Source organism: Bufo gargarizans, chromosome 2 (genome assembly GCF_014858855.1).
Source record: "Bufo gargarizans isolate SCDJY-AF-19 chromosome 2, ASM1485885v1, whole genome shotgun sequence".
Lineage (NCBI taxonomy): Eukaryota > Metazoa > Chordata > Amphibia > Anura > Bufonidae > Bufo > Bufo gargarizans.
In genome coordinates this window covers 630,671,732-630,691,679 of record NC_058081.1, presented here as the reverse complement: position 1 = coordinate 630,691,679, position 19,948 = coordinate 630,671,732, and the positions used below count along the sequence as shown (strand labels likewise).

Here is a 19,948-nt window from a genome sequence, read left to right as displayed (position 1 = left end):
GGCCTGGATAAGTCAAAGCGTTTTAAAGTTATCACCACATAAAGTGACACTGGTCAGATTTGCTAAAAATGGCTTGAGGTGAAAATGAACCCGGTCCTTAAGAGGTTAAAAAAGTAAAATAAAATTAAATAAAAAATGAATTTCGCACACATACATCCCCCCCTTTTTTGTTCATAAAGAATAAAAAAAATCTGTTTATTAGTTTTAGCAATAGTGTAGCGGACTTTGTGTGTGTAAAATATGCAAACATACACGTTATTTTTTTCATTTTTTCTTAATTTTTTTTTTAAATTTTGAAATGTTTTCTCTTGAAATCATTTGTAGCAGAAAAGAATTCAGAAGAATGGAAAAATATACATTTTCTTCCTTATATATTGAAAAAAAATATAGCTGTCTTCTAATGGCAAAGAAAGGTCTAAAGTGCCCTATGAAAAATAATATCAAATACGTGGAGGCTGGCTCTGAAATTTAGTTATTTGCAGTTAGGCCTCATGCACACGACCGTAGTTATGTTCCGCATCCGAGCCGCAGTTTTTGCGGCTCAGATGCGGACCCATTCACTTCAGTGGGGCCGCAAAAGATGCCGACAGCACTCTGTGTGCTGTCCGCATCCGTTGCTCCGTTCCGAGGCCCCGCCAAAAAAATATAGCATGTCCTATTCTTGTCCGTTTTGCGGACAAGAATAGGCATATCTACAATGGGGCGCCCGTTCCGTTCCGCAAATTGCGGCAGGCACATGGGCTGCTTCCGCTTTTTGCGGATGCCCGGTTTGCGGACTGCAAAAAAACTGCACAGTCGTGTGCATGAGGCCTTAGATAGGCTCATTGCCTAAACTGAAAAGTTGGCCTGGTAAGGAAGAAGCAGTCTGACAAATGTTATTCTCTGGCCCATTAGAAAGGTAGTGTAAATAGAAGTGATTGTAATCATCTTAGGCTAATTTCACACGTGTGCTTTCCCTTTCCGCCATTGAGATCCGCCATAGGATCTCAATAGCTGATGAAAACGCTTCCGTTTTGTCCCCCATTCATTGTCAATGGGGACAAAACTGAACTGAATGAAACAGAATGCACCAGAATGCATTCCGTTCCGTTTGGTTGCGCTCCCATCGCGGACAGAATAACGGTGCAAGCAGCATTTTTCTGTCCGCGATGTGGTGCGGAGCAAGACGGATCTGTCCTGACACACAATGTAAGTCAATGGGGACGGATCCATTTTCTCTGATACAATAGAAAACAGATCCATTGGTGTTAATGACAGATCAGTCATGGCTATATAAGACATAATACAACCGGATCCGTTCGTGATGGATGCATGCGGTTGTATTGTTGTAACGGAAGCGTTTTTGCAGATACATGACGGATCCGCAAAAAAATGCTAGCGTGAAAGTAGCCTTACTGGTGCCTGTATTTTCGAGTTATTTACTTCCCTCTGGTCCTCCGCTGTGTCATGTGACCGATGCTGACTCCCCAAACGACACAGCGTCTTATGTGTGGAGAGGAAGTCAGTGTCTCTATTCATTCCTATGAAAGCCTTGATGTCAGTCTCTTAGGGATGAATAGAGACACCGACGTCCTGTCCACACATAAGACGCTGTGTCAGTTGGAGAGTCAGAGTGTCAATCACATGGAGGGAAGTGGATAACTTCAATGCAACGCACAACATCTACTTTTCTAAGGGGCCAAATAATTAAAATAGTTGTTGGAGTTCTTCTTTAATAAATTTCTAGTAGTAGTAACTTTGCTGCCCATTTCCCCTGAAGAAGCCAGAATTCGGGCGAAACATGTCGGGGGAGCAGTTGTGGTTTTAATGAGCAGTGAATAAACCGTGGTTGTCCGCACGGACTAGTATTCAGTACTGTGATCAAGTAATCAGCCATGTTACACACCTACTAGTGTCTGTGGTGCTTCCAGCCTTTCAGTTTCCAGCTGACCTGCTGTGTGTATGGGAGCAACTTGTTTTTCCTTGACAGTGGGGTGACGCCATTAGGTCCCCTCTGCTTTACACTGCCAAACGGGCAGCAGCACAGAGCTAGTAATAGCCCCACAAACGGCGACACTGTGGAATTTTAGTGAGAAGGTGGGAGTTAGTGCACTCTCCCGTGCCCTTCTCATTGTTGTTTATTATTCCAATTCCTGCTGAAGTGGGGACTGTAATTTTAACTTTAGGTTTTTTGGTTTGTAGGAATAATTAATAAAGATAAGCAATTCACTCACCTATCTACTGATATTTAGGTTTTTAGTACATTCAGTAATAAAAGTGAAGTTTTAAGGCTACTTTCACACTAGCGTTCGTCGGTCCGCTCGTGAGCTCCGTTTGAAGGGGCTCACGAGCGGACCCGAACGCTTCCGTCCAGCCCTGATGCAGTCTGAATGGATGCGGATCCGCTCAGACTGCATGAGTCTGGCGGCGTTCAGCCTCCGCTCCGCTCGCCTCCGCGCAGACAGCTGAACGCTGCTTGCAGCGTTCGGGTGTCCGCCTGGCCGTGCGGAGGCGTGCGGATCCGTCCAGACTTACAATGTAAGTCAATGGGGACGGATCCGTTTGAAGATGCCACAATATGGCTCAATCTTCAAGCGGATCCGTCCCCCATTGACTTTACATTGAAAGTCTGGACGGATCCGTCCGAGGCTATTTTCACACTTAGCTTTTATATGCCAATATAATGCAGACGGATCCGTTCTGAACGGAGCCTCCGTCTGCATTATTATGATCGGATCCGTTCAGGACGGATCCGATCGAACGCTAGTGTGAAAGTAGCCTAAACTATACCTGGGTCAAGATAGGTCTTACTGCCTAGGTTGGCATTAGTTAATATAGTTGTTATAATACCTTACCCAGGTTAGGTCCTAAATATGATTATAGTAACCGAGGAATGGAACAATTCAGAGTTATATGAAAACATGTTCCAGAATTATTTCATGAAAAATAAAATTTAGTAAAACCGACATATCGGGAGTGTTGACGGGTCCTCTTTAGGGCTCCCATAAACATGGGCCAACAATCTAATGTGTGTAGAACACTCCTCCCTTTCCCCCAGTACATGATGTCTGGCAACAGAAGGGATTCAGAGCATTGAATTTCAATGCCCAATCTTTTTGTTCTCCTGGGATGTTGGGGTTTTCCTCTGTCCACTAAAAACGCATCGGCCAGAGATAGCCAAGTATAGCACTCGGCGGCACACATTTCCGACCAGCCGCTATGTCCTTTTCAGGGGAGCATCACAGGATACAGGGGCCCTTGTTCTCGTGATCAGTGGTAGGACACCCACCAAGCTGATAGGAGTGTGGGACCAACACAGATGTCTTCAGCTGCCAAGTGCACATGTAACAGGTCGGCCAGAAAATACTCCCTCAGACAGCCCCAGTGATTCTACTAATAATTGCACTAGCTATATATTTCTATGAATCTAGAATAATGAATGAAAGGTGACTGGGCTGCTTTTCTATGAGATCACTATGCTGGCACTGAGCGGAGGAAGGGATCAGGACATGTCGGTCCACCACGGAACGCAGGAGAAGGTAAACCGTAAATTTCAGCCACAGGAGAAATAGCAGAGGGCACTTCCAGGGAGGAAAATGTAATGTACACAAATAAAAACTAACCATATTTGTATTGCATGTATATTACAGTAATGCTCATGTGCAATCCCCTGTTCATTGCATAGTAATGTTTTTGTGAGGTAACCGATATTACGTAGTTCTATTTTTTTTGTGGTGTGGAGGCACGGAAAGAAACCCCACGGAAGCACTCTACAGTGCTTCCATGTGGTTCCGTGCCTCCGTTCGGCACCGTACCTAACGGATTGCATCTGTGATGCAGTGCACAAACTGCCAGTGCCCGTGTTTTGTGGACCCGATATTTGCGGGCCGCAATACGGGCACCGGCCAACGTCGTGTGTATGAGCCCTTAGTGATTTTTTATTTTTTTACTTTCTTACGGCTAAATAACTGAAGAACAAGGCATTTTTCTCAGATAAGATATATTACGAAGTTTCCTAGATTCACATGTATTATTGATTAATGCAAAGTTGTATGAAAGTACAGTGACCATTTAAAGAGGTTTGTCAAGGATTAGAAAAAAAATAGGAGAGGCATGCTTTTTTGTTCCAGAAAGCGCGATACTCTTATCCATAGAGTATTTCTTATACTCCAGTATTTACCTCAAAGAAACCCTTTTTGAAACTGAAGCGTGCATGGTGATCAGCTGGTCTGACTGCGGAAATTCCCGGCAATCAGCTGTTTTCTCTAGGGGAAGATGCAACCAGTGCTACATTTCCCCTGGATGCCAACTGCAGGGTTAATGGATTATTACATACCAGCTGTGTAGGATATAAATGGGCTGAATCCACCAGAGTGGGAGTCACTCTGCTCTAGTTCACGTCTACATAGCTGAAGCAATCCCAAATGGTTAACTCCCTGATCTGATGGCCATGTGCTCTAAGGCCCCTTTCACACGGGCGAGTTTTCCGTGCGGGTGCGATCCGTGCGGCGAACGTATGGCACCCGCACTAAATCCTGACCCATTCATTTCTATGGGGCTGTGCACATGAGCGATGTTTTTAACCCATCACTTGTGCGTTCAGTAGAAATCGCAGCATGCTCTATATTTTCCGATTTTGACGTGACGCAAGCCCCATAGAAGTGAATGGGGTGTGTGAAAATCGGATGGCATCCGCAAGCAAGTACGGATGCCATGCGATTTGCACGCATGGTTGCTAGGAGACCATCGGGATGGAGACCCGATCATTATTATTTTCCCTTATAACATGGTTATAAGGGAAAATAATAGCATTCTGAATACAGAATGCATAGTAAACCAGCGCTAGAGGGGTTAAAAAAAAATAATAATAATTAACTCACCTTAGTCCACTTGCTTGCGAAGCCGGCATCTCCTTGTGTCTCCTCTGCGCTGAAGTTGAACAGGACCTGGGGTGAGCTGCTCCATTAAATAGAGCTTAAGGACCTTCGATGACGTCACTCCGGTCATCACATGGTCTTTTACCATGGTAAATCACCATGGTAAAAGATCATGTGACGTACCATGTGATGACCGGAGTGACGTCATCGAAGGTCCTTAACCTGTATTTAATGGAGCAGCTCACCCCAGGTCCTGTTCATCAGCAGCGGAGACACAAGGAGATGCCGGGCTTCGCGAGCAAGTGGACTAAGGTGAGTTAAATTATTTTTTATTTTTTTTTAACCCCTCTAGCGCTGGTTTACTATGCATTCTGTATTCAGAATGCTATTATTTTCCCTTATAACCATGTTATAAGGGAAAATAATACAGTCTTCAGAACATCAATCCCAAGCCCGAACTTCTATGAAGAAGTTCGGGTTTGGGTACCAAACATGCGCGATTTTTCTCACGCGAGTGCAACGCATGACAATGTTTTGCACCTGCGCAGAAAAAATCGCGCATTTTCCCGCAACGCACCCGGCTCTTATCCGGGCAAAAAAACTCACGCCCGTGTGAAAGAGGCCTAAGGGTGCTGCCGCGCATCGTAGCTGTGCTACGCTTTGATTTTGGCTAAAAACTAAATCTAAAATCCATATGTGTTTTTTTTTATTTATTTTTTATTTTTTGTTGTTTTTAAAAAAAAAAAAATTTTCCCCAGTATCACACACCTGTGGTTATGGGGCATTTTTCTTCCAGAAAAAAAAACCAGCAGACTTTTTAGGGCTCATTCAGACGGCCGCATGCTATCCGCAAAAATGCGGATCCGTTTTTTTGCGGATTAGATGCTGACCCATTAAGGCTACTTTCACATTAGCGTTTTTCTTTTCCGGCATAGAGTTCCGTCACAGAGGCTCTATACCGGAATAGAACTGATCAGGCATATCCCCATGCATTCTGAATGGAGAGCAATCCGTTCAGGAGGCATCAGGATGTCTTCAGTTCAGCATGCTACGGTTTTATCTCCTGCGAAAAAAACTGAAGAATTGCCTGAATGCCGGATTCAGCATTTTTTTTCCATAGGAATGTATAAGTGCCGGATCCGGCATTCAAAATGCCGGATCCGTCCTTACGGTCTGCGCATGTGCAGACCTTTAAAAATGAGGGGAAAAAACTGATCCGTTTTGCCTGATGACACCAGAAAAACGGATTCGGTATTGCAATGCATTTTTCTGACTGATCAGGCATTTTTCAGACTGATCAGGATCCTGATCAGTCTGAAAAATGCCTGATCAGTCAGAAAAAATTACATCCGTTTGCATACAGTTTGCAACGAAACTGCCTGCCGGAATCAAAAACGCAAGTGTGAAAGTACCTACTTCTACGGGGCCCTTTTCTATTCCACGGTTTTGCAAAACAAATGAAATATGTCCTATACTTGTCCGTGAAAATCAGGACATGGCCCCATTAAAGTCTATGGGTCCGCAAAAATACTGAATGCTATAGTTTTTTTTGCGGATCCGTTTTTTTTACAGATCCGCAAAAAAAAGGATAACATTCAGTATTTTTGTGGACAGCATACAGCCGTCTGAATGAGCCCTTAAATTACCTTAAAGGGGTTATCCAACCCCTAAAATGCCTCCCCATACGTCCGGGCCCCTCACAGAGGTTGTGCTTACTGGCACTGCTGCCACTGCATCTCCCAGTCGCATGGATGAAAACATCTGGGTAGGGGCTTCAACCAATAGCAGGCCGCAACGGTAACGAGTCTCCGTAGTATTACCCGCGATGCTAGGAAGGCTTGTTCCCGTCACAGCCTGCTATTGGCTGTCCCATGTTTTCATCCGTGAGACAGGGAGCTGCAGCGGCGGGCATGAGTGTCGGGGAGCGAGGCAAGTACAACCTGTGTGAGGGGCCCGGGCGTATGAGGAGGCATTTTTGTGGTTGGATAACCCCTTTAATCTAACTCTATTTTGTAATTAATGCAGTTAGTTTCGCTGTGTGCAGTGGCATACCTGCAATAGAGGCAGACCACCTGACTGCTATGGTTCCAGGGGGGATTGGGATCTGCATGGAACTTGCTCTTCTCTACCCCATGTGAAAACACTGCAGTTTCAAACAGCTGCCCCTAGGGGGGAGTTTATTGCAAAGAGACTATTGAAGCTTCAATAGTAGTTGTATTAATTCCTATTCACTGAGCTCCCCCTAGTGGTGGCTGCAAGGAGCCAGCTAGCTCTGAATAGAAGGAAAGCAGGACATTTATCAAATTTATTTTTGCCAGTTTTCTGGTGTAAATACATTGAGAAATATGGTGTTCAGTATAAACACCATATATTTGAAGCCCCTGTTCCACTTTTTCTGACATAAAAGTCCAAAGGCAACTTTTTTTATTTATTACAATTTGTATTTTATTAAAATTAATTCCACTTGATAAAAAAAAACGTAAATTCATCAGAGATCTGGGATGACATCTGTACACTGGGAAACTAGGTGCTGGGGGCCCATACTAAGATTTGCTATGGTGTTCATGCGTGTTATTAGCTTTTTTCCCTTTGCTGGTAGAAAAGGCACCATGACTGCAGGGACAGTATGTTTGCATTTTTTTATGTGGGTTTTTGCAGATTTTTTATTTATTTTTGCCACATCAAAAATGCAGCAAAGCCACAAGGTGTGGCAGCACCCTTATTGCGCATTTGAAAGGGGGTGTCAGCCTTAGATAGCCACGTTGTCACTATACCTTCCTTGTGTATGTCTGTCAGGGTGGCAATACCTGCACAGTTGGTCATGTACGTTATATAGCTGTTGGGTGAAACAATTGGCCAAGCAGTCTGAATTGGGTGGGGTCTGACTACTAATCATGTAGTCATTTGGTGTTAATTTCGAGCAGTTATTAAAAGGGTCTTCCACTTTCCCTTTATTTTGGGTAAAGGGGACAAGCACATGTACGCTACAATTTTGCAATGTAAACTCTTTGACTATTCCTCTTCCCGGGAGCCCTATTTATCCTGCAGACGTTCCCGCTTGTGTAATATAATGTTATAAGTAGTCTCCAGAGTGGGCGTGGCCAAGATCTGCACAGTATGACACGTTTAATAACTTGAGCCACTTTCAGCGTCAACAACTCAAAGAAAATACATTATCCTGGCGGAGATCCAAGCCGATATAAATACAGCAACAGCCTGCAGGTCGGGTTACACAATTTTAACCGTTGCCAGGATGTCATATCTGCAGATCTCATACAGATTAACCTACGTACAGTATCTGCCCCCTATTCCAGGCACATGGGAAATTGCACGAGCTGTATACATTTCAGCGACACAGCAGGTAAATAGGGCGTTTAGCTGCCAAGCACTAATCCTCCTCTAGAGAAGACACCGTGCATTCCCCTTTCCTTAATAATAAATTGATGGGGGCATTCAGTACAGTTGACTGGAGACCTAATTGACTTAGAGGCATGTCAAGCTCCCAGTATCACTAGAGGAGCTGTGAGCTCCGGACTCCAGAGGTCGACTTGGCTGTCGAAGAAGGAACATCTAAGGCGAGGATCTCAGCAGCATTCATGAGACCCTTGTATCCCCAGCGCAGAGCCTCTTACATGCTTCCCTGGAGGATTTCTATCAGCTGAAGTCCATCGCTACAGCTTATTTTCGTTGTTTTTTTGGAATCTAAAATTTAGTTTTTAAAAATTTTGTTAATATTTTGAAATGTGGCTTTTGCTCTTTCCCTCCTGGAGCTGTTTTTATTGTTTTTAGTTATTTTTCTCTTCTATATTTCACTAGTGCGATTTCTTAAAGCCATGTAAATATGGGACGGGGAAAGTGTAGTTTTTACGTTTCCCGGAGAGATTGGTTTTGAAGGAGATTAAAGGAGCTTCGTGCTTTTCCAAAGATCAGATAATGCTTTATAATATCCGTATCCTCTTGGTTAACCCTACACTCGCCTGTCACGGGTAGGGTAAACAGAAAATAAAGGATCGCGTATGTTTTAGGCTTTTTTTTTTGCATATTCACCGACCAGACGGCGGCGAGGGACCACCGCAGAGTAACCTCGGTCTGAAAGATAGCAAGCATATTGGAGACCTGCGGGAAGAGAAGACACCATGCAGGTTTCGTTTGCCTGTTCGGAGCACAGTTTAAAAAGTCGGAGCACGGACGATAGACTGAACCGTCAAAATGTTAGTAGCCCGAGCCTTGGAGCCAGGTCAAGATTCCGAACTGTGGCTATGGTCGCTCGGAGCTTGGGACATCTGTCAGTGCAAAATGCTCCAACCCCTAGTGAATCCAGCTTGCGTCAGCCTGGAATGAAGTATAGGTATGGGATGATTTGTGTCTGTTTCATCTGTCAATTCATTAATTCATTTTTATGTGGTACAGATGTAGCAGAGCTGAATTTGTCATTAAACTCTTTGAAGGCTAGATTGATGGCACATGACAATGAAGTAGGTTTAACGGCTTAAAACCACTAATAACACTTAATGATACCACAGTGAGTAGGTTCGGCACTGCTGCATCTGCTACATCCAGTATATTTGTGCAAAGTGTGTTCCACATTTTGTATTCTGGAGCTTGCCGTGCCCTGCAGTCATGCTGCTGTACTGTACACATCTTGTTATTTCTTTAAATAGCCCTTGTTTACATAAAATAAACTATATTACATTGCAGAGAGTGTTTGAAACGCGTGAGAGTAGAGCGTTGGCTGCTCCCGATCTCGACCTATTCAGTATACATGGATGGCAAAGATTAGTACTTTAGACTCTGCTTGATCCTTTCATTGATACGTTGGTCATCTTTAGAACGGCTGTGTTTAGTAGCTCTAGTAGAGCCAAGTTTGTCAGAGGAAATTCTGTGGTGGATTTTGCTGCATTTCTGCAGTAAAACCTGCAACGGATCTGATGCATAATCCACGAGTGTGGATTTTGCTGCGGTTTTACTGCAGATTTCACCCTATGCGTGGCACAGAATAACTTTGTGGATTTTTTGTGCAGTGTGAATGACATTTCCTAAAATCTCATCCACTTCGCAGGTACTATAAAACGCTATGCAAATCAGATTGTTGCGGTTTTTGCAACAGATTTTATCCTTTGCTTAAAATGGGAAAAAATGGCAGTGGAAATCTGCAGCATGAATTGACATGCTACGATTCTAAAATCCACACAGGTCAGTTTCTTGCATTTTTTTGGATGAGACTGTGTGTTTGTGTCGGACCCATTCATTTCAATTGGGCCACAAAAGATGCGGACAGCACACCGCTTCCGTTACTTGGCCCCACAAAAGAAATATAACATGTCCTATTCTTGGCTGCAACTGCGGACAAGAATAGGGATCTCTATCATAGGGCTGGCCATTCCGTTCCGCAAAATGCAGAATGCACACGGCTAGTATCCGTGTTTTGTGGATCCGCAATTTGCAGACAGCAAAAACGGATACCTTATTGGTACTGTAAGCTGCAGACTTGCCACTGCAGGTTTATGGGCAGCAAATCTACAGTGTATTCTTCTTATGTGCACATGCTCTAATACATAACTCTTAATCCATAAGCTGAAATCAATAATTAAACCATTTACAATGTTGCAGCAAACCCATTGGTCCAGATTCATCCATACGATATGATTATTCACAAGAATTCATAATGACAGTCAGGAATCTGGTGTTTGAGGTGTGGTGGTGCTGGGAGAGATCGATCTAGCCCTAGGGTTGCCCCTACACTGGCGCCTGTTAGAGCACCTACCTTACAAAGCTGTACTAATGAACCCTACTGTAATACGGCAGGAAAGGTTCAAACAGGCAAAAAGTTAACAGGTCTAAGGCTACTTTCACACTAGCGTTGTTTTAATCCGGCGTTCAATTCCGACACCGGAACTGCCTGCCGGATCCGGAAAAACGTGTGAAAACGGATTACATTTGAATCCTGATCAGGCTTTCGATCACAATGGAAAAATGCATTGGAAAAAACGGATCCGCCATTTATGGACTTTAACTTTTTTTTCAAATTTTTCGGGTTTAACATGCAAAAGCCGGATCCGTTTTGACTGAACACACGGGGCCGGATCCGGCGTTAATGCAAGTCAATGGGAAAAAAGCCTGATCAGGCGTTCAGTCAAAGTGTTCAGGCTTTTTGGCCGGAGGTAAAAATACTGCATGCTACGTTTTTCTGAAAAGCCTGATCAGTCAAAAAGACTGAACAGAAGACATCCTGATGCATCCTGAAGGACTGACTCTCCATTCAGAATGCATTAGGATAAAACTGATCAGTTCTTTTCCGGATTTGAGCCTCTAGGACGGAACTCAGCGCCGGAAAAGAAAAACGCTAATGTGAAAGTACCCATAAACAAGATTTAGGCAACCAAACGCCATATGTGGTGGAGCCAGTAGCCGGCCGGTGGGTATACCTGATAGATCATAGATAACTAGGAATGCCGTCAGGAATTTCAGGGCCCCACAGGCAAGCCGTGTTCTCCCCCTCCAGCCCTTCTCACATATTCTATCAAGTATTATTATGGATTAAATGAAGGGGGAAAAATTGCGCCATTTTTATTTACGCTGTTCACCACTCACACTAAATAATGTGTTCACTATATTGTACAGGTTACTATAATTACATGAATACCAAATACTGTGTTGTAATATTCTGTAGAAAAGTGGGTAAGGCTTCTATCTATTGTGCAGAAGGTTTGGTGTTCAGATCCCACCAAGACCTGTAAAATAATCTTTATATTAAAAGTTATGGCAGAAAAATAGAATTTTTACTTTCCAGCCTTTTACTTTTATGGTAAAAATTACAATTTTCTGTACTAAGTATGAAATATCACAAAACAGTATTTGCTATCCTGTAATCATAAGCTGTACAATATAGTGAACACATTATTTTCAGTGATATACTATTTATTTAATATTATGCCTATGAAGAAAATAGATTTTTAAGCACAAAAATTCTGCATTTTTAAAAGGGTAGGTCTGTAGTGTAATGGCAAGTCTTCTGCCTGCCAATAATTTCTTTAGTACAAGTCTATATGCTGGAAGAGGGCGGTTCCCCAAACTCATATCCAACTACTTGATTAAAGGGATTGTATCACTTCAGAATATAGCATTTATCACGTAGACAAAGTTAATACAAGTCACATACTAATGTATTGTGATTGTCCATATTGCCTCCTTTGCTGGCTTGATTCATTTTCCCATCATGTTATACACTGCTCGTTTCCATGGTTACAACCACCCTGCAATCCAGCAGCGTTGGTCGTGCTTGCGCACTATAGGAAAAAGCACCAGCCTATGTGCCCTCCTGCGGTCTCGGCCACCAAAGATGCCAGCACTTTTTCCTATAATATGCAAGCATGACCATCACTGCTGGATTTCAGGGTGGTCGGACTCGTAACCATGGAAACAAGCAGTGTATAATGTGAATCCAGCAGCGAAGGAAGCAATATGGACAATCACAATGCATTAGCAAGTGCCTTGAAATAACTTTCTCTACATAATAAATGCCACTTGCTGAAGTGACACAACCACTATATTATTCAGTGCACCGAAGTGAATACTAATGAGGCTGCTGGAGCCCCTAGCTGCTCCGGGCGCCTGACTGCAGTATCACCATTACTGCCCTGATGGCCGTCCTGTTGCTAACTGCATGATGAGGGTCACAGAAAACTATGATCTATGCACTTTATGGGCAGATTTAGGTCCTACTAGTGAAACTATATTTTTGGTCATCTTTAGTTGCACGTTATTCCCTGTATACAGAAGTGACCTCTGGGCCCGGCCATGGGGTCTTCAAACAATGGAATTGATGCACCACATTCGTTTTTGGGTGCTCTAGCAGCCTTACGTCTTGTGTCATTTGTACAATGCACTAGTTGATATTTTTATCTTTTAAATATTTAATACATTAATACCAAGAAAATGGTAGGATTTTTTATTTATTTAAAATAATTTATAGTATTTGAGAGAGAGAGAGAGAGAGAGAGAGAATCCTCTGCAAATCTAGTCTGTATTACATGTACTCCATTTACTTTTCTTGATAAGTAAAATCATAGCCATACCCCCTTCTTAAATAAAACCTGCCCGGATGAAAATCTCATCTGATCAGCAGGTAGCATGTTATAGAGCAGGAGGAGCTGAGCAGATTGATATGTAAATAAGAAAAGATTCATTATAACTTTTTATGCTTAGGAGTCATGTGGGCGGTCCTACTTACTGATTGACAGCTAAGTCTCTATACTTAGTCACAAAGAGTTTGGTGTCAGTCACTGCATGGCACTGCCCACATGACTCCTGAAGATAAAAGTAGACATTTAAATTAATAAATTACCATCTTTCCTGAACATTTTCCCACAAAACTAGATATCAATCTGCTCGGCTCCTTCTTCTCTATAACATAATGCCTGCAGATTGCACTGCATTTTCTTGGTGACAGGTACCTATTAAAAAAATATATAATGATTTTATAATTTGGAATAAAATCGTCAACCATGCAGTTTCATGTTTCTGTAAAGGGCAAATTCCAGCATGGCATGAAACTATTAGGGTAACCCTAGTATAAGATGTCTGCTTTTTTCCAGAAACTGTGCCACACCTGTGCACAGGCTGTGTCTGGTATTGCAGTGCAGCTTTATTCACTTGTTTAGGGCTGAGCTGCAATGCCAAACATAGTCCATGGACAAGAGTGGCGCTGTTTCAGGAAGAAAGCAGCCATTGCTTTTGAAATCTCATGTAACCCTTTAAAGGGGCACTTCTGCACAAAAATGTATTCTCTGACCTATTAGAAAGGTGCATGATGTAATCTGTAGTGAAGGTAATCTTCTTACCAGTGACTGTATTTTGAGTTATAACCTCCCTTCTGATCATCAGCTGTGTCAGGTCAGAGAATAATATTTTTTTGCAGAGTTCTTCTTTAGTATTTGCCCTCTCTGCAGCTGTGGTTCAGAAAACCAGAGCACCTTGTGTGCCCCTTTAATACCCCCATAAGTGTTGTGAGAGCAGATTTTAAATCATACTGGAAACACAGTACAATTTCTAGCGCAGAAGTCTGAGTCTACTAAGAAGACCCCATCACATCTGCTCGTGTTTTATGCCTGAAAGACATAATTAAACTCTCTGCACAACATGGTCAGAGCAAAGGAACAAGCTTTGCCTCTCATTCAACCTCTGGCAGCTTTGCAAGAAAAAGGGGATTGGATGGCGTAATCTGATGATTCAGTCTAATACTGTGATGGACGTAACAGCGAGCATCTGTTATGGCAAAACTCACTCCTCTCTCCCGCTGCTGCTACTACGTGTGAATTTCTAGTCAGTTGTCCATACAGCTGATGTCTGGAAAATGGCAATTATATTGCTGTATAATAATGTACATTGTACGCAGCAATACTAGCATTTATTTACAGTTTACATACAGAATATAAATCTATATAAAATGTTGAGCCATTTTGTAAATACATGACATTACTTATCCTGTACTGATCCTGAGTTATATTCTGTATTTTACTCCAGAGCTGCACTCACTGTTCGGCTGGTGGTGTAACAGTGTATATACATTACATTACTTATCCTGTACTGATCCTGAGTTACATCCTATATTAAACTTCAGAGCTGCACTCACTACTCTGTTGGTGGAGTCACTGTGTATATATATACATTACATTACTTATCCTGTACTGATTAGGAGTTATGTCCTGTATTATAGCCCAAAGCTTCACTCTTTATTCTGCTGGTGGATTCACTGTGTACATATAGGGCTGCAGTAAACTATTATTTTAGAAATAGAGTATTCTATTGATTATTTTTACGATTAATCTAGTACTCTAATAAGAAAAAATGAATTAATAGACTGTTTTCCTTTATAAAAACTCATCAGACCCCCTGCCATCTGTCCCCAACACTCTTCGTCTCCCCCTGTGTGATCAGCCCAAGTGCTTCAGTTCTCCCCAGTGCCATCGGCTCCACTATCCCCCAGTGTCATCAGGTCCGTTCCCCCAGTGCCATCAGCTCCACTCCCCCAGTGCCTTCAGCTCCACTCCCCCAGTGCCTTCAGCTCTCCCCCTTCCTCCCGCCCCAGTGCCTTCAGCTCTCCCCCCGCCCAGTGCCTTCAGCTCTCCCCCGCCCCAGTGCCTTCAGCTCTCCCCCGCCCCAGTGCCATCAGCTCTCCCCCGCCCCAGTGCCATCAGCTCTCCCCCGCCCCAGTGCCTTCAGCTCTCCCCCGCCCCAGTGCCTTCAGCTCTCCCCCGCCCCAGTGCCTTCAGCTCTCCCCCGCCCCAGTGCCTTCAGCTCTCCCCGCCCCAGTGCCTTCAGCTCTCCCCCGCCCCAGTGCCTTCAGCTCTCCCCCGCCCCAGTGCCTTCAGCTCTCCCCCGCCCCAGTGCCTTCAGCTCTCCCCCGCCCCAGTGCCTTCAGCTCTCCCCCCGCCCCAGTGCCTTCAGCTCTCCCCCGCCCCAGTGCCTTCAGCTCTCCCCCGCCCCAGTGCCTTCAGCTCTCCCCCGCCCCAGTGCCTTCAGCTCTCCCCCGCCCCAGTGCCTTCAGCTCTCCCCCGCCCCAGTGCCTTCAGCTCTCCCCCGCCCCAGTGCCTTCAGCTCTCCCCCGCCCCAGTGCCTTCAGCTCTCCCCCGCCCCAGTGCCTTCAGCTCTCCCCCGCCCCAGTGCCTTCAGCTCTCCCCCGCCCCAGTGCCTTCAGCTCTCCCCCGCCCCAGTGCCTTCAGCTCTCCCCCGCCCCAGTGCCTTCAGCTCTCCCCCGCCCCAGTGCCTTCAGCTCTCCCCCGCCCCAGTGCCAGCAGCTCTCCCCCCCCTTGTGCCAGCAGCTCTCCCCCCCCTTGTGCCAGCAGCTCTCCCCCCCCCTTGTGCCAGCAGCTCTCCCCCCCCCCCCTTGTGCCAGCAGCTCTCCCCCCCCCTTGTGCCAGCAGCTCTCCCCCCCCCCTTGTGCCAGCAGCTCTCCCCCCTTGTCCTTGTGCCAGCAGCTCTCCCCCCTTGTCCTTGTGCCAGCAGCTCTCCCCCCTTGTCCTTGTGCCAGCAGCTCTCCCCCCTTGTCCTTGTGCCAGCAGCTCTCCCCCCTTGTCCTTGTGCCAGCAGCTCTCCCCCCTTGTCCTTGTGCCAGCAGCTCTCCCCCCTTGTCCTTGTGCCAGCAGCTCTCCCCCCTTGTCCTTGTGCCAGCAGCTCTCCCCCCTTGTCCTTGTGCCAGCAGCTCTCCCCCCTTGTCCTTGTGCCAGCAGCTCTCCCCCCTTGTCCTTGTGCCAGCAGCTCTCCCCCCTTGTCCTTGTGCCAGCAGCTCTCCCCCCTTGTCCTTGTGCCAGCAGCTCTCCCCCCTTGTCCTTGTGCCAGCAGCTCTCCCCCCTTGTCCTTGTGCCAGCAGCTCTCCCCCCTTGTCCTTGTGCCAGCAGCTCTCCCCCCTTGTCCTTGTGCCAGCAGCTCTCCCCCCCTTGCCAGCAGCTCTCCCCCCCCCTTGTGCCAGCAGCTCTCCCCCCCCCTTGTGCCAGCAGCTCTCCCCCCCCCTTGTGCCAGCAGCTCTCCCCCCCCCCCCCTTGTGCCAGCAGCCCCCCCCCCCCCCGTGAAATCATCTCCCCCCTGCTCCTCCTGACAACCGGAGTGCACTCTGGGCGCCCGTCCTTAATTGCACCAACTTACCTTTCCAGCAGGGGCACTGCCGACACTCCATAATTCCGTGCTGCTCTGCGTCTGATGTCACACAGAGTGTCAGGTCATGGCGTGCAGCGCAGAACCATGGATGTGCTGTGGAGTGTCTGGAGGCCCCCTGCTAGAAAGGTGAGTATTGCCAGCCAGCGCGAGACCACAGAGCGGGTGTAATAGCAAGCGCTTCACTCCCGCTCCATGGTCACGTGACACAAACGAATCTTCGTTTCAATCGAGTAATCGTTTCAGCCCTATGTACATACATTACTTACCATGTACTGAACCTTAATTACAGCCTGTATTATACACCAGAGCTGCACTCACTATTCTGCTGGTGGAGTCACTGTGTATATACATTACATTACTTATCCTGTACTGATCCGGAGTTACATTTTGTATTATACTCCAGAGCTGCACTCACAATTCTGCCGGTAGAGTCACTCATAATTTTGTTAGATGTTTCTATGGTATACTGAAGAACAATTCATAGCATTTAGTTTTTCTTTATGCAAAGACTCAATGTTTCCAGTGTTGACCCTTCCTTTTCAAGACTCTTACAATTCGCCCTGGCATGCTGGATGTCTGCTTCTGGGACAAATCCTAACTGATGACAATCCATTCTTGGCTAATCAGTGCTTGGCGTTTATCACAATTTGCGGTGTTGTTTGTCATGAGGAAGGACCCACATACCTTAGAGGTCGGAAACGCGTAGATTGTTTCATGTACACCTGTTTACGGATTTTACTTCGCTGGAATAAAAGCTATTATACTTCAGCTGAAGCGAGCCAAATTTTTATTTTCTGTTTTGGTACTTCCACACTAGCGTTAAACTTTTCCGGTATTGAGTTCTGTCCTAGGGGCTCAATACCGGAGAAGAACTGATCAGTTTTATCCTAATGCATTCTGAATGGAGAGCAATCCGTTCAGTATGCATCAGGATGTCTTCAGTTCAGTCACTGTACGGTTTTTGGACGGAGAAAATACTGCAGCATGCTGCGGTATTTTCTCCGTCCAAAATTCTGTAACACTTGCCGGAATGCCGGATCCATTATTATTTTACATTGAAATGCATTAATGCCGGATCCGGCCTCAAGTGTTCCTGAACAACGCAGACCTTTAAAAATGTGAAATAGATAAATACCGGATCTGTTTTTCCGGATGACAACCCGAGAGACAGATCCGGTATTGCAATGCATTTGTGAGACGTCTTATAATGGTATCAGTTTGCATACAGATTGCCGGATCTGGCAGGCAGATCCGGCGTTGGAACTGCCTGCAGGAATCCAGCAACGCAAGTGTGAAAGTACCCTTAGTTTGTGCTGTCCATAGTCACATCTTTTTTTATACTCCAGAGCTGCACTCACTATTCTGCTGGTAAAGTCACAATGTCCTTCCATTAGATTACTTATCGTGTACTAATCTTGGGATGCATCTTGTATTATACGCCAGAGCTGCGCTCACTATTCTGTAGGTGAAGTCCCTGTGTACATAGTTTTACTTCTTTTGTACTGATACTGAGTTACAGTGTATATTATACTCCAGAGCTGTATTCATCTTTAGTGGCTCAGTGTCTAAACAGTTTCCCCTGGTGATTCTCCTACTGCATTACATTAGTTCTTCTAAAATCACTGGGAAACATTTTGCTAATAATACAGGTTGGGATATGGACCATAGATGCAGCTTTGTGAGCGAGTCTTTACTGCTGTGTTGGGAACCTAAGGAAACTATAGAGGACTCTTTGTGACCCTTGTTCTTTTATGTTTGTAATGAAAGTGTGAGAATAATGGCCTTAGTGCTGAATATGACGTCACATGGACATAACTATTCACCTATTAATTGATTTTGAAGTTTCCTTTAGTAACACTTGTAAATATTGTTTTTTCAGAAATCTTGGAAAGTCCGGCCTAAGGGTCTCCTGCCTGGGCTTAGGTAAGTTTATTTTTACCTCTGTTCTGTGGTTGTGTCTTTTTCTTTTTATGTCTTCAGATTTTGCAAATTGATAGTATGATAAAAAGGAAATAATACACAAGACAAAAGAGATATATTGTACAAGGAGGAAATGAACCATAGCTGAATATTTTATGTTGCGGTTGGGTTTATTTTTCTTTGTGGTGATTCTATCCTGTAAATTTTGGCAAATAAACAGTGGGAGACCCTAAATTACCGTAAATTCACTGGGTTTTTCCTTTTTATTTTTTTTATATATATTTTTTTAAGTAAACTGAGTGTATGAGAATTTCTCAATTATTAGTTGTTAGATTATTTGTAAAATTAAAATGTGCCGCCCTTCTCGGCCCATTTGTTTGCAGTGCTAAATTTATGTTAATCTTTTTTTAAATAACTTTTCTATATATATGTTTATGTTGGAGTTTTATAAATAATGAAGATTTTTATTTAAATAATTTTTTTTATTCCATCAATACACATGATACATTTTTGCTTTTAGCTGTGTGTGTATATATGTATTAAATCTTATAGAAGTAACCAAGGACTTTATATTCCAATTTTTTTTAATTTATTTTTTTACTGCTTTTGTCCGTATTGAATTTCACATTTGGATGGAGGAAACAAATGAAAAATAAATAACGAAATAAACTACTGTATGAAGATTCCAAATAAAGCCTGTGTGAATCCTTTCCGTACAGGGGCAGCTTATGTTTCACTTGCTATTCGTTAGCGTCTTCCCATACGAAAGACTTTATATTGACTTTGGTGTACAGGACATGCCAAGGATTCATACAAAGTATATTCTTGACATTATAGCTTCTGTGTCTTCTACAGGAACATGGGTGACGTTTGGAGGTCAGATCACGGATGAGGTAAGACGCTCAGTGTATAAATACACACATGCAGCAGTTGTTAAGAAAGGTAATTGTGACGATTGGGATGAGTGAGCGTTCAGGGGGTTGTTTTGTGTACATCTGTTAGCTTTTCATCACGCTCACTTATTTTTAACTGTGTTTGACAGGTCTATGCTTTGCATAGTTGTCAACATCGGCATCAGTCTTATTAATGGTTTTAGTTGATTGACTTTTGGGTGTGTATGTGTGTATATATAGATATATAGATAGAATAACCCAAATTGAAAACCTTTGAACCAGAAACATGGAAGTTGATGATCTTTACCAATTTTTTTGGTTACAGATCACAATGTTAAAGAAACACTGTTTTTGTGACTTAAAGGGGTTATCCCATCATTAATGTAAAAAAGACAATCTGCCACAATATGGTAATTAACAATTTCCATCAAAGCTAGAACCAGCCCTGTACCTCACGTGGATCCAGAGATCTCACCATTCATTGCTCTCCTAGATTTACTGTGAAGGGAATCTGTCACCTGCGACCTCCCTATCCAACTGTCTGCATAGACACAGCTGTGCTTCACCTGATGAAAACACAGTTTTTCCTTCTCTTCATCTGTGGCTGCTTTCCCCAGCTATGTTACT

At 44.2% G+C, this 19,948-nt stretch overlaps 1 protein-coding gene across 5 annotated transcripts in view; it reads left to right on the top strand.

The window, feature by feature from the left end:
- KCNAB2 (potassium voltage-gated channel subfamily A regulatory beta subunit 2) overlaps positions 1–19,948 on the top strand; it is a 261,952-nt gene that overhangs the window by 151,835 nt on the left and 90,169 nt on the right. For 4 of the 5 annotated variants that reach the window (XM_044282161.1, XM_044282157.1, XM_044282160.1 and 1 more), the window contains 2 exons: positions 18,388–18,431; positions 19,284–19,321. In XM_044282161.1, coding sequence (XP_044138096.1) covers positions 18,388–18,431; positions 19,284–19,321 — 82 coding nt within the window. Of the gene's footprint in view, positions 1–8,992; positions 9,205–18,387; positions 18,432–19,283; positions 19,322–19,948 lie in introns of those variants that run through there. The other variant, XM_044282156.1, reaches the window with a different exon arrangement.